General features: G+C 40.8%; 2 protein-coding genes across 8 annotated transcripts in view; one reads left to right on the forward strand and one right to left on the reverse strand.

The window, feature by feature from the left end:
* The window catches only part of LOC6551917 (uncharacterized protein CG43427), a 55033-nt gene that overhangs the window by 5400 nt on the left and 28981 nt on the right, over positions 1 to 20652 (reverse strand). For 3 of the 7 annotated variants that reach the window (XM_026976040.1, XM_015154061.2, XM_026976041.1), the window contains 5 exons: positions 9992 to 10345; positions 9328 to 9534; positions 7369 to 7511; positions 6889 to 7045; positions 4331 to 5578 (listed from right to left, as the gene is read on the reverse strand). In XM_026976040.1, coding sequence (XP_026831841.1) covers positions 4331 to 5578; positions 6889 to 7045; positions 7369 to 7511; positions 9328 to 9534; positions 9992 to 10102 — 1866 coding nt within the window. In that variant the 5' untranslated portion in view covers positions 10103 to 10345. Of the gene's footprint in view, positions 1 to 248; positions 485 to 868; positions 927 to 4330; positions 5579 to 6888; positions 7046 to 7368; positions 7512 to 9327; positions 9535 to 9991; positions 10346 to 20652 lie in introns of those variants that run through there. The other 4 variants (XM_015154057.2, XM_026976042.1, XM_026976043.1 and 1 more) reach the window with 4 other exon arrangements.
* Positions 16815 to 17473, forward strand: LOC6551915. Its single transcript, XM_001978814.2, has 3 exons — positions 16815 to 16887; positions 16939 to 17256; positions 17312 to 17473. Exons 1-3 carry the CDS (start codon positions 16819 to 16821, stop codon positions 17471 to 17473), a joined length of 549 nt encoding a protein of 182 aa, XP_001978850.1. The 5' UTR covers positions 16815 to 16818.

The following is a 20652-nucleotide window of genomic DNA, read 5'->3' on the forward strand; positions in this document are numbered from 1 at the left end:
TACGGTTAATACCTTACTATGCACTATCGGATTATGAATAGTCGGAATAGAATAGCTAGAATCCCTTTGTCGCCTGCGCTGGTCGACTGAAGTATTCGTAACTAGGATACGAACAGATTTTGGACATTCTTGTGTCCCATTTGTGTGTGCATTTATCACCTCGTTCCGACCCTTTAAGCTCGCACGAGATTGCAGGAACCGATTATATGTGCAAGAGAAGCACTTGAGCACTTAAGGCAGCCGCTTACCCCTGGTGTATGATCGACACGATTCCAAGAACTGGAGCGCTGCAATCGGTTTATTGGTATCTGTGGGACGAAATTTAGATACTGTCCAATGCGAATAATTCGCGATTATATTATTACGGGGCGCCGTAAAGATAACACACCGCAAACACAGGTGTGAGACCGGGAATATGCGGAACTTCCTCGGCAGAACCAATGCCGTTGAGGGCTTTAAGTACACTAAACGTAGGCGCAGCAGCGTCAAAACGACCCAACGATTTGTTTAGATACTAAGGGAGGCGATACACTGGGCTGCAAAACTGCGAGAACAGCAATCCAGGGTGTATAGACGGGGTGGATACAAATGCCCGACCCGACTATACCCCCCAAAGTATGCAGCGCCGAACTGAAGCTGAAGCCGAACTGAAACCCCACTAGGCGGATGAGTGACATTTGGCATTTAATACAAGTGCTAAGTGGGTAAAACGAAACATGCAATGCAACTTAGACCATTAGAACGAATACAGGCGGACAGCCAAACAAACAGAAATAAAGGCAGAAAATTAAAAAGAAGAGTACAAATGGCAAAACAAAAGGCACAAAAGGCACACAACAGGGGGATATAAGATTGAGAGACCGCTTACCTCGGAAATTGTATACTTGCAACAACTTTTGTTGGCAGTAAGCATGTAAACTATGTAACTGCATCAAAAGATAAATCATATTTTACATTTTTTAGCCAACAAAGGAGGGCAAGGCATGTAAGAGAAATATATACACGAATTATGGCAAAAGGTGAGTCAGATAGCATGTAGAATTAAGACTTAAAAACCCTCAACCTTTGGTATAAAGATGGGAAATCCAGGGGATCGTAGACATGTGGAATATCGGGATCCATTGCTTTGTCCACATCTATTGTTGGCACTTTCCCGGATAATTTTCTCTTTCTCTGGAGCTCGAACTTCGTTAGCAAATTTCAAATCATTTCACGGATCCGACGTTAATAATGTATGCATAAACATCTAAACTCAACTTCACACAAAGTAAACATTTCATTTCTACGCCTAATTGTCTGTATCATCTGTGTCTACATAAGCTATCTACATTCTACACCGCAACTGAACTAGGCTGCCAAGCAGTGCAAGCAGTTCAATTTCTAGCGACACTGTATGTATTTATTAGCAGCGTGAGAAATATGAATTTGAAGTTATCAATCCTGCAGTTTTATCAGATTGATTTGGATTTTAGTTATGGTTTATTAAAAAATAGAATAACAATTTGATCTCGATTGTATTATTAATTTTTATAGTTCTTTAATTTATTTGGTATGCTTTTGCGGTTTATATTTAATTATTTTTGTGTATTAGCGCGAAATTAGTGAAGTTTACGATCTTCCTTTTATTTTGGTGTGTAGTTTGTGTATAAATATATATCCATAAAACATATGTTTGACAATTGTTTATATAAAATCAAATTTTCTATTCATACATCATTTTTGGGTTTAGTATAGTATGTAATTAAGTAAAGAAAAACTGTAGATTACGTAGCTTGAGCCCATAACAAAATGTAAACAAAAAGTGAATAATGTCAAAAAAGAACGGAAACCATAGTAAAAATAAATTCGATTGAAATTATCATTCGTTGATTATCGTTTCGATTATAAAATGTTCAAGTACCAATTCGACAAAACATGTGTTAATCTGAGAGAGCCATTTAAGGTCAGTGAATAGCTGGAAGGAAAGATCCTGAGCTATTCTAATGACGCAAAGGTGTTGGAGAGATCACGTACCACTCCGATATATGGGGAACTCTAATCACCCAACCCTGTAGGTCAAGGGATGTTGGTGACTTTGAGACCAATGTCAATTCTCCAGTTTCATGATCTCGTCGTCTAGCAAATCGCTTATTTCCTGGGTCAGCGCCTGTTCTGTGGTATTTTCCTCTAATATCTCATTTGTGGTGATTTTTTTTCGAATCTCAATGTTGACAGGAGCAGGGGTCTTAGGCAGAGGAGGTGGCACTGGCTCGTCCTGCAGCTCACTTGCCAAGTAGAACTTTGAATTGTCTACCCGAACATATTCATCCGCATCGACCACATCTACGCCACTCTTGGTGCTGGTGAGCACCACCTTTTTCTCAAGGGTCTCATTCAGGGTGGGATGATGCTGCTGCTCTTCCTGATGCCCAAAGTTTCTACGCAGGAAGTCAAATATGTTCTTGGCTTTCTTCTCCTTAGCTGGTGATGCATGGTGCTGAGTCGGCTCCTCTATCTTGGGGGAACAGGGTGGGGAGATCTCCTTGACCTTGATCTCTGTTTCCACCACATGAGTGCGCGCTATTAACGGCTGCTGAGCACTTCCCGAGAGGTGTGAGGGTGTAGCTGGTGCATAGCCCGCTCTACTTATTGAATCAGTTCCAGATGCCGAAATACAGCAGGGCTTGGGTATTGGAATCTTGGACTTGCGGCCTACGAGCGGGGTCGACGGTTTCTCCACCGACTCTGGCATCGAAGTCTTCATCATCTGACTGCTAGCTATGCGCTCCTCTGCAATGATCTGCTCGCAAGTGTCCATCAAAGCCTTCGAGTGAGCTGCCCTGACATTGTTAATGGGTGAGCTTGGTCTGTTTGCGATAACAGCATTTTTATTATATCTATCGCACTTTCTCACCTCCTCCTCACTGATGTCCTGGAAGCCAGTGGCCGGCACTGGATTCTTTCTCACATCGACGCTGTCGCAAATGGGCTCCTGGGCTGGAGCCAAACAGTCTAGTAATCCCGCACACAGGGCAATGTCTTCCTGGCTGGGTAAGCCGTCTGGCTCGCTTAGCGTTTCGTATTTATTTTTGCCATCACACCTCTTCACCAGATCCTCGGTCACAATCTGGATACCAGTATTGGGCAGGGGTGATTTGGTCACATCAATCTTATCACAGGGCTTCTCCTCTACAGCAAACTGCTCTATTCTCCTGCGGTCTTCTTCGGACATTGTGATATCCCTTGGGGCTTCTCTATCCAGGAATTGCTGATACAAAGCCACATCCACCGAAGGCGAGGTTGGTCGTGACGAAGCCAACTTGAACAAGCTGGATTTATTCGGGACACAGGCTTTCAAAGAAGGCATCTCGCTGGGCGAGGATGTGTGCATGTACAGTGAGTCGTTGGGTGCTAGGGGATCTAGACTTGGGTTTACTTGGGCGCTAATTTTGCTAGGGGGCGTGTGTACAATCGCCTTGGTTTCACCAACAACTGGGGCATAGTCCCCGGAGCTACGATCGACCTCGTCAAGCTGAACTCGTTTCGGGGGCTTTGGAGAAGAGGGTGATGTGGCCTGGGGAATGCGACCCGTATACAAAGGTTTTCGCGACATTATGGGTGAAGTAATCGGATTGAAATCGCTCTGGCTAAAGCAATTAGAAAGGGCCTTCACAGTATTCGGTTTGGGCAGCTCGTCGGGATCAACGATGGTCATAGGAGGACCGCACATTACCACTTCTGGCGAAGGAATCGCTTCCTTCACTGGATGCTCAGTGCTTACAGGTTTCTTGGGAGGAGCTGGTGGCGTGGGCGGCTTGTCTAGTTGCCGTGAATTAAAAATCTCCACACGTCCATTGATACTGAAATGGGGGGGTGAAATTCCAGAGTTCGTGGGTGAACCTAAAGGATTTATATGTTCCTTAGAACTGGACGCTAACCTCACCGCTTTGGGCGACATGGGCGGCTTGCCCAGGGGTCGCGGTATCTGGGTGGGAATCGGAGTGGAAGTTTCTGGTACAGGTATTGGTATGGGGGAATTACTTGGCTGCTTGGTAAAGTCTATGATCTGAGTAAACTGACCCGACGAGGTGACCAGCTCACTGGCCTCTTTCAGATCGTCGTCGTTTTGAAAGGTTTCCTTGAACATTTTAAGCAAATTGCGATGATGCACCATTTCATTGGAGGGCTTCCTACGCAAGTTACAATTGGGAGAGAAGGATACCGTATTTGAAGTGGATGTGGGATTGGGAGTGGGGCCAGATTTCGACACCGACACCGCTGAAGCAGCTACTACATCAACATCACAAGGACTTATCTTAGCGGGTTCGATAAAATTGTTAGTACAACTTACACTAAATTCCATGTCCCGCAATGGAGGAGCAGCCGCCTGATTGACCGCTTGTGCTGGAACCTGAGCGGCTGTCGATTGATGGATGCTTTGTTGAACCGACGGAAGAGCTGGTGGCAGTGGCGAGGGATACCGATCAGTCAGCTCATCGAACTCCGCTTCAATTTGGTTGACCGCATTGGCTGCCTCCTCTAACTGGAGCTCCTCGAGGGCCAAGGCGGCGATGGCTGCGTTGAGTTGCTGCTGTTGGTGTAGCTCATCAGTTGTGTCCTCCTGAATGCCGCTGTCATCGTTGGTATCTGCCACCGGCGGTTCCTCTACAATTAGGGCAGGAGGAGCTGGCGTAGATGCACACAAAGTGGTTTGGGTTTGTAGAGTATGCTTCTCTTTCAGTTGCTGCTGCTGGCGCATACGTTCCTCTTCTCCCCTCATGATCTCCAGTTGTCTGGCATCGATGAGCGCAACCAACGGGGGCTTCTTCTGCTCCTCTTTGGCAACGGACTGTTGTAGACTGCTTAACCGCTGCTTAAGAGGCGGCACCGGCACATCCACGCTCTTGCTGGAACTGAAAGCCTTTCGCTGCTGTTCCAAGCTCTGCATGCGATCTCGAATGCTGGAGATGTCACCAGAAAGACGCCTCACTTCCGAGGTAGTGGGAGATGAATTTCCATTGGTAAAACCATCACGAAGTACCAGTTTTGGGGCAGCAGGAGCACCTTCGTTGGAGACTTCAGCCTTGGCCTGCTCGAAGATCTCCTTGCGTTTGGATATGTCCACCTTGGGCACGTCCACCTTTTGCTTCTCTACACCCTCCTGTGTGTCGCTTGGCGATGTCACCTCAAAACCACTTAATCGATCCTCAATTTTAGAGCCTCGCCTTGTGGGATAAGCAACGGGCTCTGCGATCGCCTTGCCGTTGGCGTTTCCATTGCCATTGCTGCTGGCCCGTTGAACTCTTTGCTTGTAGTCCTGGATGGCTCCCTCGTAGGTGTATTCACAGAGATCCGGAGAACTAGCTTGCGCGTTACTGGAGGACGTGTCGTATCCTGGAGAGGAGATGTATTCCCGCCCTGCTGATTTGGAGGAACTCGATGGTCCCGGCTGGCCAACAGCCCCTCCGTTCCTGTGGTTCCCATTGCTGCCGTTGCGGTTTATGTGATTCAGCTGCTCGTCTACGTTTTGGGCGGTTACTCCAGTATCTCCAGAGCAAGCTACTCCAATCGCCTTATCCAGCGCCGCCGCATGGTCGCTCTATTTGTAAAAATATAAATAAAATTTATATAATAAAATAATATAATAAAATTTGGAATTTGTACAGAAAAGAGCAGATATGGAATTAAATGCAAAGTATATTTTGTCACCTGAGGACACACTAGTTGTACTATATTTTCTTAAAGCTTTATAGCTTAAGCGCTTTTTTAAATCGAGTAGTGCTATTATACCCGTTACTCGTAGAGTAGAAGGGTATACTAGATTCCTTGATTCCTATGTAACAGGCAGAAGGAAGCGTTTCCGACTATATAAAGTATATATATTCTTGATCAGGATCAATAGTGGAGTCGATCTGGCCATGTCCGTCGGTCCGTCCGTATAAATGTCAAGATCTCAGGAACTATAAAAGCTAGAAAGTTGAGATTAAGCATGCAGACTCCAAGCCACTCTAACGCCCACAATTTGGGAAATGTTTTGATGTTTTGTCTTGTAAATTTCTATTGGTATGCCATAAATTTGTTTGCCACGCCCACTCTAACACCCTTGACAAAGCTTTCAAGCCCACAGTTTTGAAAACGTGTTAAAATTGTTTATTTTTAGTATTCGTCTTGTTCATTTCAATCGATTTGTCAAACGAGTTTTTTAAACGCCCACTCTAACGCCCAAAAGCCGCGCAAAACTGTCACGATCACAATTTTGAAACATTTTTTTAATTTTTTTTCATTAAATTCTTTTCTTCCCTATTTCTATCAATATGCCAGAAAAATGTAAAAATTTCTCGTTCGCACTTCTAGTGGAAGAACTAAGATGTTGTGATTTTAAACATTGCCACGTCAACAAGTCCCGACAAAACCCTGTAAATACAATTTAGTGTTTTTTTCCCGATCCCAAGAACTAATATATTATTTTCCAGCTTAGGACATTTTATGGGCTGGCGACCAGCGCACCCAATTGTTCGATCCGTAGCTCAATCTTTCGCTTGGTTTCAATCTTCAGTCTGCACACTTTAGATAGTTTGTGATTCATTGATTACTATTTATGATTGGTATTTTGATAACCACAATAAAGTGGTGCTTGTGTGGGCATTTGACTAATAATCTATTTGTGTTTTTAGCCCATGTCGCATCGCTTCGCTGGCAACACTTTCCAATAAGTCTTGAAAGCACGAGCTTCATATGCAGGCAAAACACAAATTAGATTTAATTGTTACTTTAATAGTTTTAAGCGCTGTGACACATAAATGAGTCTTAATAATGGCAATAAAATTGAGACGAAGCAACTGCCACTAGAAATGGTGCTGAGATATGTCCTTACTACTGTGGCGATGTGCTTCGTTGGTTGGAACTCACCATAACACTGTTATTGTCATAGTCCTCTGACAGGCTGCTCTTTCCGCTGGCACTGCTGGTTCCGATCCCCAGATCGCTCAGGTCGTTCGTCTCATCCTCGTTGTATACGGCCAGAGAAGCCAGCTTGGCACGTCCCCGAGGTCCGCCCCTTCCAGCCCTGTGAGAATATTTATGTGTTTTAATAAAGTTTCATATATTTTCAGGAGGTATATCACAGGTGTTGAAGGCGAAATCGGGCTGCTTATGGCGACTTTATAAAGGGATATTTCAATTAAATTTCTTAAAAGATTACGTTACAAACGGATATTCACAAAAACTTTTTGACTAGTCTTCGATCAGAATTATCAAAGAAACACTGCGATGTCTTTATCACTTGATACTTGAATTTTAGGCATTTAATAGGAATTTGTCGACCGTGGTAGGACTCGAATTTCGTGGAGCAGGCTAGATCGCTAGATCGGAACTTGGACTTGTACTTGCCTCTCCTCCATCATTTCGGTGAATGTTTTCGATTTTCGGCGCAAGCGATCATGCTCCTCCAGTTCGAGTTTCTTTGTCTCCACCGCTCGATCGATGATGTGTTCGACACGTTTTCGTCTTGATGATTTCCAATTGTCAAGGTTCTGTTTGTGTATATTCCATTTGTTATTAGTTTTTTGTCCCCGGGTTTTGTTGTTTGTTGGCCATGTTTTGTTTTGGGCAGAAAGGCAGCGAAAGTTTGTATAGAAAACGAAATGCGCAGACGTGTAAGTGTAAAATGTCATTGTGTTATTCGCACTGGGGAAGTGGACGAGCTGGAGTAAGTTTCTTTTGATGGCAATTAAAAAGTTTTGACGCGGCTGCGGAACTACGTGACAAAGGTGAAATGTTTCCAAGCCGCGCGTAAACTTCGCTCAGTTTCATGGTTTTCAGTCGTTACCGAAGTAAAGAATTTATGATCCAATTTTTTATGAATCAGTGAAATGTGCCACTGTTCAGATTACTCTACCTTAAAAACCTGATATTCTTCCTAATATATTATAGGTTATTAATCAAAAAGCTGTTCTCTTGTTTCCTGGGTTGAGTTACAGTTTAAACGTTTCCGGTCGAGTGAGAGGGTTTCGATAGATCTGCAAATTCTGATTACTACATTTAAATTTGAAAGATTTTCGCAATTTATACACGAAAGCCACTAAGTGGCATTTGATCTTTCCTTTCAAGCAAAGTTGGTCGCCCAGTTGCAAAACGCCGTACGCATTTTAATGGATTTCTTCTCTTTTTCTTTTTGGCCCACATCCGTAACCCAAAGTTTTGTCTGGGAACCTAATAAATTTCGAAAAGCTTATGCCCATGGAACATTGATCAACCGCCGAAAGACACTTTAAATGCAGCGGCTGCATCAAAATGGCTGATTCGGTAATTAGTTAAGTACAGTCACGTCAAAAGCAACTCTTTGTCGGGGTTATGGCAGCAGTAATTTGCATGTAACACACAATATTGTGCAAGGAAAATAGAAGTGGGCAAAAAGCAGGCAACGAGAAAAAACAATCAACAAAATGTAATAGAGATTATGCAATGCAGTATATTTGTGCCCGGTAACGGGCGACGTGTATTGGAAACTGGAGCGGCCATAACGAGCCATGTGATATGTGCCATGCCCAAGTGATTTCGCTTTAGTTTATCCGGGGCTGTAAGTTTCCGACATCCAGCCACAAAACACCAACCACAAACAAAAAAGATAAACCTAGTTTCGGAAGCCGATTCTTGAAATCGGTTTTACTCAGATGTCCCGATTAATTTTGTAGATTAGGTTAAATTCCTGAAACTAACTATACTATGCATACTGGTCTGTATTATAAAAGGTCTGAACAGTTTTCGTCAAGCCTTTTTAAAGGCAGATCAAAATGTCAGAGCTACGATTCACGACTCTTTCATTAAAAATTTCTATAGACTCGTTGAAAAGTATGTTAAAGGTAGAATGAAGCGTTTCCATCCATATAAAGTATATACATATATTCTGGATCAATAACTGAGTCGATTTGGCTATGTCCGTCAATCCGTCCAAATGAACGCCTCGATCTCAGAAACTATAAAAGCTAGAATGTGATTAAGCATGCAGATTCCAGAGAATCACGCCCACTCTAACGGCGACAAGCCGCCCAAAACAGAAACGCCCACACTTTTGGAAAATGTTTTGATATTTTTTTTTGTTAGTCTTGTAAATTGCAATTGAGTTGTCAAAAAACTTTTAGCCACGCCCACAAGCCGCTCAAAACTGTCACTACCAAACTTTTGAAACTTTTTTTATTTTATTAATATTTTTCTCAACTTCTATCGATATTCCACAAAAATGATGAAATTTCTCGTTCACACTTCCACTAGCTGAGTTTACGGGTATCAAATAGTCGGGTAACTCGACTATAGTGTTCTCTCTTGTTTGTATATGTGATATAAACTTACGTTCTGCCACTCCTCTGGCTCCTCCTTCTTCACCTCCTTAAGCTTCTTGACCTCCTCGGCCTTCTTCAGCTGCTCCTGTGCGGTTTGATAGAGGTTGCAGGGCTTGATCTGGACGAACTGCATCGGGTTCTTCGAAGGAGCGGGAGGCGTGGGCCGCGTCACCCGCTGCTTGGTCACGTACGGTGTGGGATCCGGCGAGGTTACGGACTAAATTAACAATAAGTGCCGTAAATGCAATAAAATGAAGCATGTATAATTAGCATGAATTGCTTGAATTGAGCGGAGTTGGGTGGTGGGTATGTCAGGGGACAGATGTCCAGGGTGTGGAGTCATTGATACTGCTTTCATGTAAACGTGTGGGCAGTAGCCTATAATGCTGTAGTTTCTTATTTTAAATTGCATTGAATTGCTTATTAAGCTGGCGTCCTTGACCATTTGGCATTTCAATATTTAGTTGCATAAAGCATTCAGCAGCAACTCTTATGTTATATTGGGTAATACTTGAGGTCGGAAAAAACTTCGAGTCCCTACTAGTCCCCCACTAGTCCTTACTAGTTCCTGAATAGTCCAGAATTTTCAGTTTTAAGAAAGTAAAATTTTTTAAAAGGGAAATGGAATGCATCCCCAACTACCCACATGATGGGCAGGTTTAAGCTCAACTTACCAATTTTTTGCCGCAACCATTTGAGTCCCCGCCATTCGTGGACGATGTGGCCGATGTGGACATGAGGTCTTCCCTGCCCTCCAGCACGACCTCCTGATCAGTGGCCTCCATTTGGAGCTCCTTGATGGTGCAACGTGTCTGTGGATATCTGTCGTGTGCTCTACTCTTTTCCTATCCGCCCTCCGTTGAATGTTGTGTTTGTTGACAGATCTCTGCTCACATGACAGCAAACTTCTACGCGGGTTCCTTGGCCTCTGGTCAATGACTCACCATATCTCCGAATTCGATTCAAAGGCGATGCACCACGCACATCGGGCGAGGTCCTCGGATGTAGTCAATTTCATTAGCTGAAAGCTGAAAGAAATAAAATCATATTGAGTATAAAACCATGATAATGTGGTGTCGGAAATTGGAGGCCTCATCTATGAACCGTTAACCCCCAGTACGAGCTTTTCAAGTGGGCAGGTGTCATCATGAGCTGAGCCAATTCCTGGCACGGCATCCGTGATGGATCTGCACAAAAACTTACAAGCATTTCCTCAACCGACGGACGACGATAGCTCAACAATGCTCGAAAAGTACAGTGCGAAGTTTAATTAACAGCCATCAAAGTGCAATTGATGCCCCGACCGTTCCTCTGTCTAAGTGGATTCCGCTCTTGCCTCCAACCCGCACGATGGTATGCGGGTCAATCTTAAAAACTTCTACCACACCAATCATCGTGCCCCACCTAATTCTTACATACACCAGCCCACCAAGAGTCATCCGCATAGTTCTACCCGCCATTAACTCCATGTGACCCGGTATTTGAAAATCGCTTTGCTACGCTTTTCATTCCCTCCTTCTAATTAATATCTATTAGTTTTCCTAATTTTCCCTTGTTTATGAATACAGCACAGCATTCCTTGGGATTTTCTTGAAAAGTTTGTTCAACAGCTTGCGAAAAGAGCGGGCCTTTGCCATCGGGAACAACAGTTACTGGGTCTGTATACACATTACTTATGAGCGAAAGGTACGGCTTACCATTTTGTGAAGAGCAAACATTATCAAGACTGACGCCGATAATTTATGCGTTCTTTGTAATGCCCCGTTAGTCAGATGTGCTAAAAAATTTGCCTCTATCTGGTATTATCTGGTGGATTACTAATATTCTGTATATGTCGCGGGCTTTCATTTGCATATCAAAAGTGTTCCGCAAGAACAATAAGCCGACTTATTGAGCACCCAAGTTTTGCAGGTAGAACACTCAACTCAGAAGACTCCTCACAAGAGACGGCTCACAGAAAGTCGAGGAGGAAAAACCCACAAACGGCGCGAGGCTAATTAATCATATTTACGTATAATAATCAATCCTATGGCAAAACTAAACAGTTTTCGCAATAAGCGGTGGGTTAGTTTTAACCAAACGAAACTGCAGCATTAAACACAGAACAGAATTTAAACTTTTTGAAAACGAATCCCGCTTGGGGGTAGAAAATATTGGATGCAAGTTTTATTAAAATATCCTAATTAAACTCACTTTTATATTTATATTTCATCTACACAGATTTAATTATACTAATTTATAAAATATGTAGTTAGGTTATGCTCTTTCCATTCGGAAGTATAAACTATATAAGTTATTTACTATATACAATAAATTTACTATATAATTATATAAATATGGCTAGAAAAATATCAGCTTTAAAACCCATCTTAGTGACACCAACCGAGACTCAATGCGGCCCCTTTTATTAACCTCTTGATTGAAAATTATTTGATTATTATTAGTTACTATTGTTAGTTAATATTGATTATTAGTTACTTCGGTTCGGAGCGGTTCAACTCCGGGGTGATTCACAGCTCTGATTAGAACTGAAGCTAACAGATGGAACAAGTATAAATAATAGTATATCGAAGTGAGAATTAAATCATTGTTTCACGTACTTTATTAACTTATTATTTCGAATATTTCGAATCACCATTATTCTAGGCACTCAATCATAGAGTGAAGCTTTTTGCTTAACTAACAACTAATGCAAAAACATGCAGAGCTGCGACGTTATAAAAGGCGATCTTTGTCTACTTTTCACTTAAAATACAACAAACGAACAATACCCAGACCATTGTAACAGCAAAATATGTAATTAAATAATTATCAAGGATTTCAATCTAGAGAGGGGCAAACATATTACCTTATCAGGCGGTGAAATCAAGATTACGCACCACTTTGCCTTAGAACAATGAATAGGCTTGTTTTTCTCTGGGAAAAACAAATAGTAACAGTGGTAGACTTCATAGCGAAAGCTACGAAAGCAATCTGTGATATGTCGAACAGAAAATCACATTTAAATGGAGCCGGCGACATTTTTGAGTATCGCTATTCGATGACAAACGGAAATATAGACCTAGTGCTTTTTAAAAAAGGTAAAAATAAAAAATTACAGAGTGTGTGGGGTGAGTCGGCGTACGAAAATGGCTTTCCACTGACACTAATGACATTCAAATTGTTGCGCGTAAAGAAGCCATAAAAGCAAAAGAAATCACTATTGTCGAGGAATTCAGATACTCAGATACAATAGGTTAGCTAGGGGGAAAATTAGAATAATTTTGAAATCAAAACGTTTTTGTAAATTGTTGGCGTTAGATTGGGCGTTGCAAAATATTCTTTAATAGAAATCGACAAGACAATTGCCGGCAAAATCTTTAAATTTATGTTTGGTACTACTATTATGAAATCAACTATAGCGTTCAGTCAGAGGAGATCTATGTTATCAATTATCGAAGTGAGATAAACTTGATAAAATCTTGCTGAAGTGAGATCCTACCATGACCATACATTTATGATATTCCCTAACAAATTTAATCTCAAATCAATCAAGAAAATGGTCACTATAAAATAAAATTAACTTAAAACATGAAAACACCACTGTGCACAATAGCTCAAGTAGTGACGAAGCGCACCAGGCTGCTACTATTTTTATAAAAATAACAGTCTGCTGTGGTTTTCCTATCATACAGAGTGATACACAAACTAGAGTACCAAGACTTTGGAAAAATTAAACGGCTAAAAGACCTGGTGAGGAGGAACCTCTACAACAAAAAATATTAGAGAATTCTTATTAAGTACGTATTGATTGATACCTCATTTGTTAAAATAAAAAATTGCCAAAATCAAAATAAGTTTCTCTAAGATGATATTAGAAAGTTCATATTAGACGTGCACATTCCATAAATCGCGGCGAAGGGCTTATCATGCGCTGCAATGATATTTATTTATGCACAATATAGCAAACAGACTGTGTGACTTGCCATGCCAAAGCATGTGTACATGTAACACGTCTTCCACGGGCACTTCAATTGTCGATTTCACTTGCCCAGAGTTGTGCAACGAATTGAGGTTAATAAAAGACATTTTAACTATTGATAACTAGATTATTTGATCGGTTGCACGAAGTGATGATCATAAGGTCTGATCTTAGTCTGCAAAAGTATTATAGTAAAATGTATATCAAAACGTTCTACAGTTCACTAATCTTTTTGGCAAAAACATAACTTCTATACACTATTTGGAAAGAAACTATTTTGAATGAAGTCAAGACGCAATATTGAATTGAAGGCATTATCCATTATAAAAACCCGTAGAAATCATTACGTATTTCTGGCGTAACATCGACAACCAAAATCTCAAGCAAAAATTAAAGATATATTGAAAAAGCAAAAAAATCTATTTGTTCTATTTATTTGTTTAGTCAGGAATCCAATTACTTACTTGGACAACTTTATACTAGATTCGAAAAGTATATATCACGTCCAAAGAAGCGTTTTCAAACGAATACAGTAAATATTTTATGCTGGGACGAAAAAAAATTCAAATTCAGTGCTGTAGTCAACTTCCCCGACTATCAGACAACCGTTACTCAGCTAGTGGGAGTGCGATCGAGAAAGTTCAACATTTTATTTCGCATATCGATAGAAGCTGGCAATTAAAAGAAAGCCAAACAAATTTTCAAAAGTGTGAGCGTCTGCCCTTTTCAATGGAATCTGAATGCTTTATCTCAACTTTTATAGTTCCTGAGAACTAGACGTTCATTCGGACGTACAGACGGAAATAAGCATTTCCGACCTAATAAATGATATGTATTTTTTTATCATTGTCACTAGCCAAGTCGATCTGGCCGATTATCTGAGTAACGGGTATCTGATAAACGAGGAACTCGACCACAGCGTTCTCTCATGTTTTGTGATTGCATTACTTGAAATATTTTTCAAGCGTGGTCAGACAACGACAATTTGGAAAGTGGGGTGTGAACTGAACGGGTTTTCGTTGTTGCCTTTCCAATCTTATTAAAGACAATATCGGAATGCAAGTACATCAAACATAGTTGGGCAATTATCACGCTGCCGTGATCTGAGCGTAGATCAAGAGCACGCCCAGCGCGAACTGTTTGACAATTCGACACGCAAAAAGTTCAGTTCATTAACATTTTAATATCGATTAGTCAGCAATGCACTTTCGCTCAGCAGAGATACAATCACCGTCGAATTAAAATCGTACAATTATAGCTACATATATCTGCATCTGTCTACACGATAGCACGCAGTTGGCTTGTATTAATAACACATTCTTCTGACTTTCAATTTGTATCTCTTCGACTGTGACTTGCTGGTCTCCATCTATGCCACCGACAACTATGGCTGTCCTTCTCTGGGGGCTGAAAATTGGCACATCATCACTGGCAGAATTAAGCAAATGAAAGGAAAACCAAACAATACCCATATAATCGTACATCGCTTAGATACGTTCCATTTTAGACCAACTGCAGTTTACCACCCAAAATACAGGCAAATTGTGTTGCCATCTGTGATGTATTCACTAATTTTCTTTGGCGCACATGTCGAGAAAACATTAATCAATTTTTAAAGCTCGATTTCGAACGGTTCCAGATTTTGGCGGAAGCATATCTCCGTTGATATGCGGTTTCCATTAAACACGTTCACTTTTCTGGCTGACCCGTTTCACGTTTCGCCTCCAGAGTAGGTTCAAAAATTATTTTTTGCTTTAAAAATTACTTACATGTTAAAAATTTACATTCGTACACACCCATGGGACACGCCCCAGAAAAAAGGTTGCCAAGAACGTTTTCTGGCTAAGGCTAAAATTTCATACATGGATAGCAGCTTTAGGAATTGAGTTTCTACCAGGGCGTGACAGAATGCTTAATCACAGTGGACGGCAGTCCACGTAGGTACGAATGCGAATGGTACCACGGTTAAGGACGTCAGAGAGTAGTGAGCAACCAATGTAACTGCCGGCCGGTGGCGCTAGTAACTAATCTCGGAAACAGTAGCGTACCTGATTAAGAGCGTTATCTTTTGTTCCAACTGTGGTTTTATTTCATTTAAGGGAAACTAACGTCAGTAGTTGTAAAACTTTGGAGGCTGAAATCGTCGTTTCCATAAGGCAAGAGTACATTTGCTCCATGCCCGTACTATGGAGGTAGAACTAGTAGGAAGTGAGCACATGTGCAAGGCACATGTAGCATAAAACCAAATAAAACTTTATTTTAGGGCGCGCCGCAGTTTATACGCATCTCCATTGTTTTGGAGCACGATTTGTGCTACTGGTAAAAGTGAGTTTGGGGTCTAATGCATCTATTAATAGTTTCCAGCCATCCTGAAGTCGTTCCATGCTATTACATTAAAACTGGTGTTGCTCTCAATTTCCTATTATTTGGTTTAGTACAATTTTCTTAATTTTACTCAGCTAGTGGAAGTGCGTACGAGAAAGGTCTTAATTTTCTTGAATATGTGTAGAAATTGCAAAAAAAAAAAAAAAAAAAAAAAATATTAACAAAAATTTTAAAAATTATCAAATGTGGGCGTGAAAGTTTTTGTCGGCTCGTGAGCGGTAGAGTGGGCGTGGCAAAATGATTTTTGATAAAAAAAAAAAAAATGAAGAAGTATCAAAACATTTTTCTAAAGTGTAGGTGCAGCAGTTTTGGTCCGTTTTGGGCGGTATAGTGGGCGTGGCCACGAGAGAAATTTTCAAGACTAATAAAAAAATTTAAAAATATCAAAACATTTTTCAAAAGTTTGGGCGTGAGAGTTTTGGGCAGTTTGTGGGCATAAGAGTGGGCCTGGCAATATAATTTCTCTATATCTCTGGAATCTGCAGTCCTCATCTCAACTTTCTAGCTTGTATAGTTCCTGAGATCTCGACGTTCATACGGACGGACAGACAGCCAGACGGACATTCCGAGTAACGGGTTTAATTACAGTGCCAATTAAATGTGGCCTTTTTGTTTTTAGCATACCAAATTAAAATGCACTTATTATACGTGGCTTATGTTCCAAACTGTATGATATCATTTCCAAAATTGATCTATTAATAATGATTGTAATTATTCAAGTATTAAAGCATGGCAGAACGCTATAATCGAGTGACTCGACTATTGGATATTCTGGCAGTGCAAGGTACAAATTTCTAAATTCGGTTGAAAAATAAAAAAAAGGGGACAAGGCTTTGGATTATCAAAAGAAAATGTTGCATGCTTTTTACTAATTTTTAAGCTTTTTCAGATCCCGAGATCTCGGCTTTCACACGGAGACACAGGCAGAAGGACGCAGCCCGATCGATTCGGCTAGTGCTCCTGGTCAAGAAGATAGAAAGCGTTTCCGACTCTATACGGTGGTTTCCAACCCTATACGGGGGTCGGAAACGCATTCTTCTACTTATTACATGGTTTTCATCGAATTTAGTATACCTTTCAACTCTACGACTAAGGGGTATACAAATATAGTCATTTGAATAATCGGTGGTTGAGATTTGTCCAGTAGTCGTCAACATGGGCACCGTTTCAAACGTATTTTATTTAATCCTATCCTTCGGTATTATCCTCGAACTTGGTTCTATTGTAGGTACACAAAAATAATATTTTGTATACTAAAAAAATTGTTTCGTTAAGAATGCTTCCAGATTTAAGTTTACCAACTTTATTTGCGATTCAATGAATGAATCTTGGATCGCAGTTCATCAGTGCCGTTTAAAGGCAATTCGAAGGGACAGAACGACATTGAGTTTTAATGGGACTGTGCTAAAAACAGTGTCGAGGTTTCGAGTCCATGCTCAAATTTTCAAGAGGGCCAATGGATTTAAGCCGTGGCTCTACAACATCACCTTTGATGGTTGTCGATTTTTGCGAAAACCCTATGAACCGCCCGTGCTAATTGTTTTCAATCTGATCAAACGATATTCTAATTTCAATTTCACATGTCCATATATGGTAAAATAATCTTTAACAATGCATATCAGAAAATTTAATTAAGTTATTATTACAGGGTCCAGTATATATAATGGGAGTCCATGTCATTGGAGAACAGATTCCGGTCCCACTCCCCACTGGGGATTACTTAATACAAATAAAGTGGTATATTGGTAAGGTACTTTTTTTATCGACAGGCATATACTTTGCTTTTGAAGAGAACTTATCATCTTATTAAATAGTCTCCCAATAAATTTTAATCTTATTATCGAAAAATTTAGTGTGCAAATAAAAAGAGTAAACTGTCGTTTGTGCGATACAAAAAAACAGTCGATTTCGTAATATATAGAATATACAATATAATGTAAAATCGGGAATGCTTCCTTTTACATGGTTACAAACTTCATTTTCAAAAACTATTGCATGAAGGATGTGGGTCCAAAAAATATTCTCCTTGATATAAGGATATTAAACTCAGCGAATGATATACACATTCAGCGTAAGGACGTAAGTAGGGCCAATAGCAACAACCCCCGTTTTTTTTTAACAATTACCAAAAAGTTAAGTGCAGTTTTTTTTTAAATGTCCAAATATTATCCATAATGCCGACGTGGTAAGACTATCGAACTTCTCCGCCTTCAAATAGTGTCCGAGATCTCAACGATTAATCGGACGTGCGGACTGATACTGCTCAGGGATCGGAAACGCTTCCTTCTAACTTTTACATACTTTAATCTACGAGAAATGGGTATAACAAAGTTTATGTCCAAAAGATATGAAAAAATTCCTCTGTTGTTTAAATGTTGATTAACACAGGTATCATATATCACACCTACACCTACAATCAGATCTTTGCAAAACCTTTGTAAGGCATCCAAATACGATTTGTTTTCTAATTTTTCTTCCTCCGTTGCAAGTACAGAGTAATATTAAAATGTTTTTGTTGCGCAGTACGATTACGTATTTTAAATACAACAAGATATAATGATATATAATATATATATATATATATATATATATATATATATATATATATATATATCTCTTTTATAGTTCCTGAGATATCGATGTTCATACTGACGGACAGACAGACGGACGGACAGCATGACGGACTCGGCTCGACTCGGCTATTGACCCTGATCAAGAATATATACTTATACTATATGGTCGGAAACGCTTCCTTCTGCCTGTCACATACTTTTCAACGAATCTAGTATACCCTTTTACTCTACGAGTAACGGGTATAAAAAGTTTACACGAAATTACGAGACACTTGATTTTAAGTAGGTCGATAGTAACTGACGCATTTAAAGATCTGTTTAAGAATGTAACTTGCGGAATGGTTCCAATTTAGATATGGTCACGATAAGGTCCGAGAGAAAGAACTAGAATTAGTTGAATGATTTATCATACAGAGGAGCCCGTGAAATTCCTATTGTCAGTATCGTACCAGCAAAAACAACTAGCCACAAGCAACAAAAGCAACAGCGTGCCCCAAACAAAAAAAGAGCCAACTCGTGGGCAAGCTACCAATTTTAGACATATGAATGCGACAGAGGTGAACAAGCCCAAAGTGATGGCAAAAGAAACAAGAATCCGAGCGGCCGCTTACAGAATTAGATACAGATACATTTGAGTGATCTCTTTGGCCTCTAGCGTAAGCGGGAGTTCTCGAGGTCAGCCACTTTAGCTATGTGTCAGCCAGCCCCATGCACAAATATCTGTATTCTCCATTCTCTGGCTCTCTAGAGTCTAGACCAACATTTACTCTCGTCTTACACCCGGCTCTGTCCGGTTTTTCTTTTCGCCCGGATTGCATTCGGACCGCTGCTGGTGTGGCTGCTTCTGGTGTGTGGCTTCACTTAATTTACTTTACTGTTATGTTTTTGCTTAACGCTAGTTAGGCAAGGCAGGCAATACAAGACGTCGGTTCTTCTGAGCGCCATCATCGTGTAGTCATACACCTGATCTTTATGGGTGTGTGCACTGGCCAACACCGTTTCATAACCAATTCGCCCATACGTATCCAATAAAAGTGTACATTTAAATCCGTTGTGAAATGCCAAAGTTTAATGCCAATTTGTAAACAAACAGATTGTTGTAGTCCTCTTGAATGCCGAGTTATTACTACATTACATGTTTGGTTGTGGTCAAATGTTGGTGTTGTGGGTTCCACGATTACGCAAGCAGTTTTTACCGCCTTTTGGCATTATCAACTGAAAAACAAATTATAACTATTTTTGTTCGCCTCTATTGGGATATTGACTATTTGGATATTTTTATTATATTTTATATTTTTATTGTAGAGTTGCGGGAGAGCTAACGACCCGACCATAAACAAAGAATTCTCTTTGTGTTCCATTGACACAGTTTATGGTTTATGAAGTTTTATTGCTCTCGTAGTCCCATATATTTCAGTGATTGGGCACAATGCCGGACCTCTTGATCTAGACCTCGAGGATTGCCGGCGACCCAAATATGCGTAAGTCTTTGAAATGGACAATAATACTGCAATGTTCTTAATGTCGTCGAGGAAAATCAGCTTTGTTTGTTTAATTAACTAACTAATCGTATATGGAAGCTGCTTTATAGGAAGTCTTAGTTGTTGATGCTGCAAAAAAACAAATTTTCTGCAAATTTTGCATCACACTTTGAGAAGCATAGAAGGGAGGTTGAGAGCCTCAGCACGATGGAATAACCAGGGAAGGATCTCGAAAGGAATAAGGTGCTAAAAGGGAGGCTGAAGCATGAGACAAAAGGCGTGAAGCCTTAACCGATGGTAAGTGTCTATAACGTCCATGAATATCCGGAAGCAGGCAGGCACGAAGGGCAACCGCAGCCCAAAGTAGTAGACAAACAAAGCCAGCCTAAGGATGCGCTCATGTAAGGGACCGACGCAGGGAAAAAAAAGGGTTAAGGAACCATAATGACAACATGACATGCAAAGTTTTGTCAAAGCCCAGACAGGCAAACAATGTTCGGGTTGTTGGAGGTTGTCGAGGATGCGGATGATGGCTTCCCTTACAGGCATAAGTGGCCAGTGTGGCTGGATTGTGCGGGATTACATTTCTTACATTTTTGCTCAGCACGTATATTAATAACTAATTGAGAGCTGTGCATCGCAACACGTACGAAAGGTATTCGAGGCACGAATTTGTCCATGCACTCTGAGAAACTCATGGCTTATGTGGGAGTATTCCTAGTTGCGCAACGAACTTAAATTGACTGTTGCGTGTGTGTTGGTATCCGAATTCAAATTCGTTTGTCTAATCAGATGGAAACACCTATGCTATACAATTTCCAGTTAGGGTCACAAAATGATTCTAAGTTCCTCCACTTGCTGTAGTGTCTCTCTCCCAGTGAAAAAAATCATTAGAAACCTTACAGACTGATGAGGGTGGGCTTCCGTGGCAGAGC

This window comes from Drosophila erecta, unplaced genomic scaffold, assembly GCF_003286155.1.
Source record: "Drosophila erecta strain 14021-0224.00,06,07 unplaced genomic scaffold, DereRS2 tig00000000-arrow-pilon, whole genome shotgun sequence".
Taxonomy (NCBI): domain Eukaryota; kingdom Metazoa; phylum Arthropoda; class Insecta; order Diptera; family Drosophilidae; genus Drosophila; species Drosophila erecta.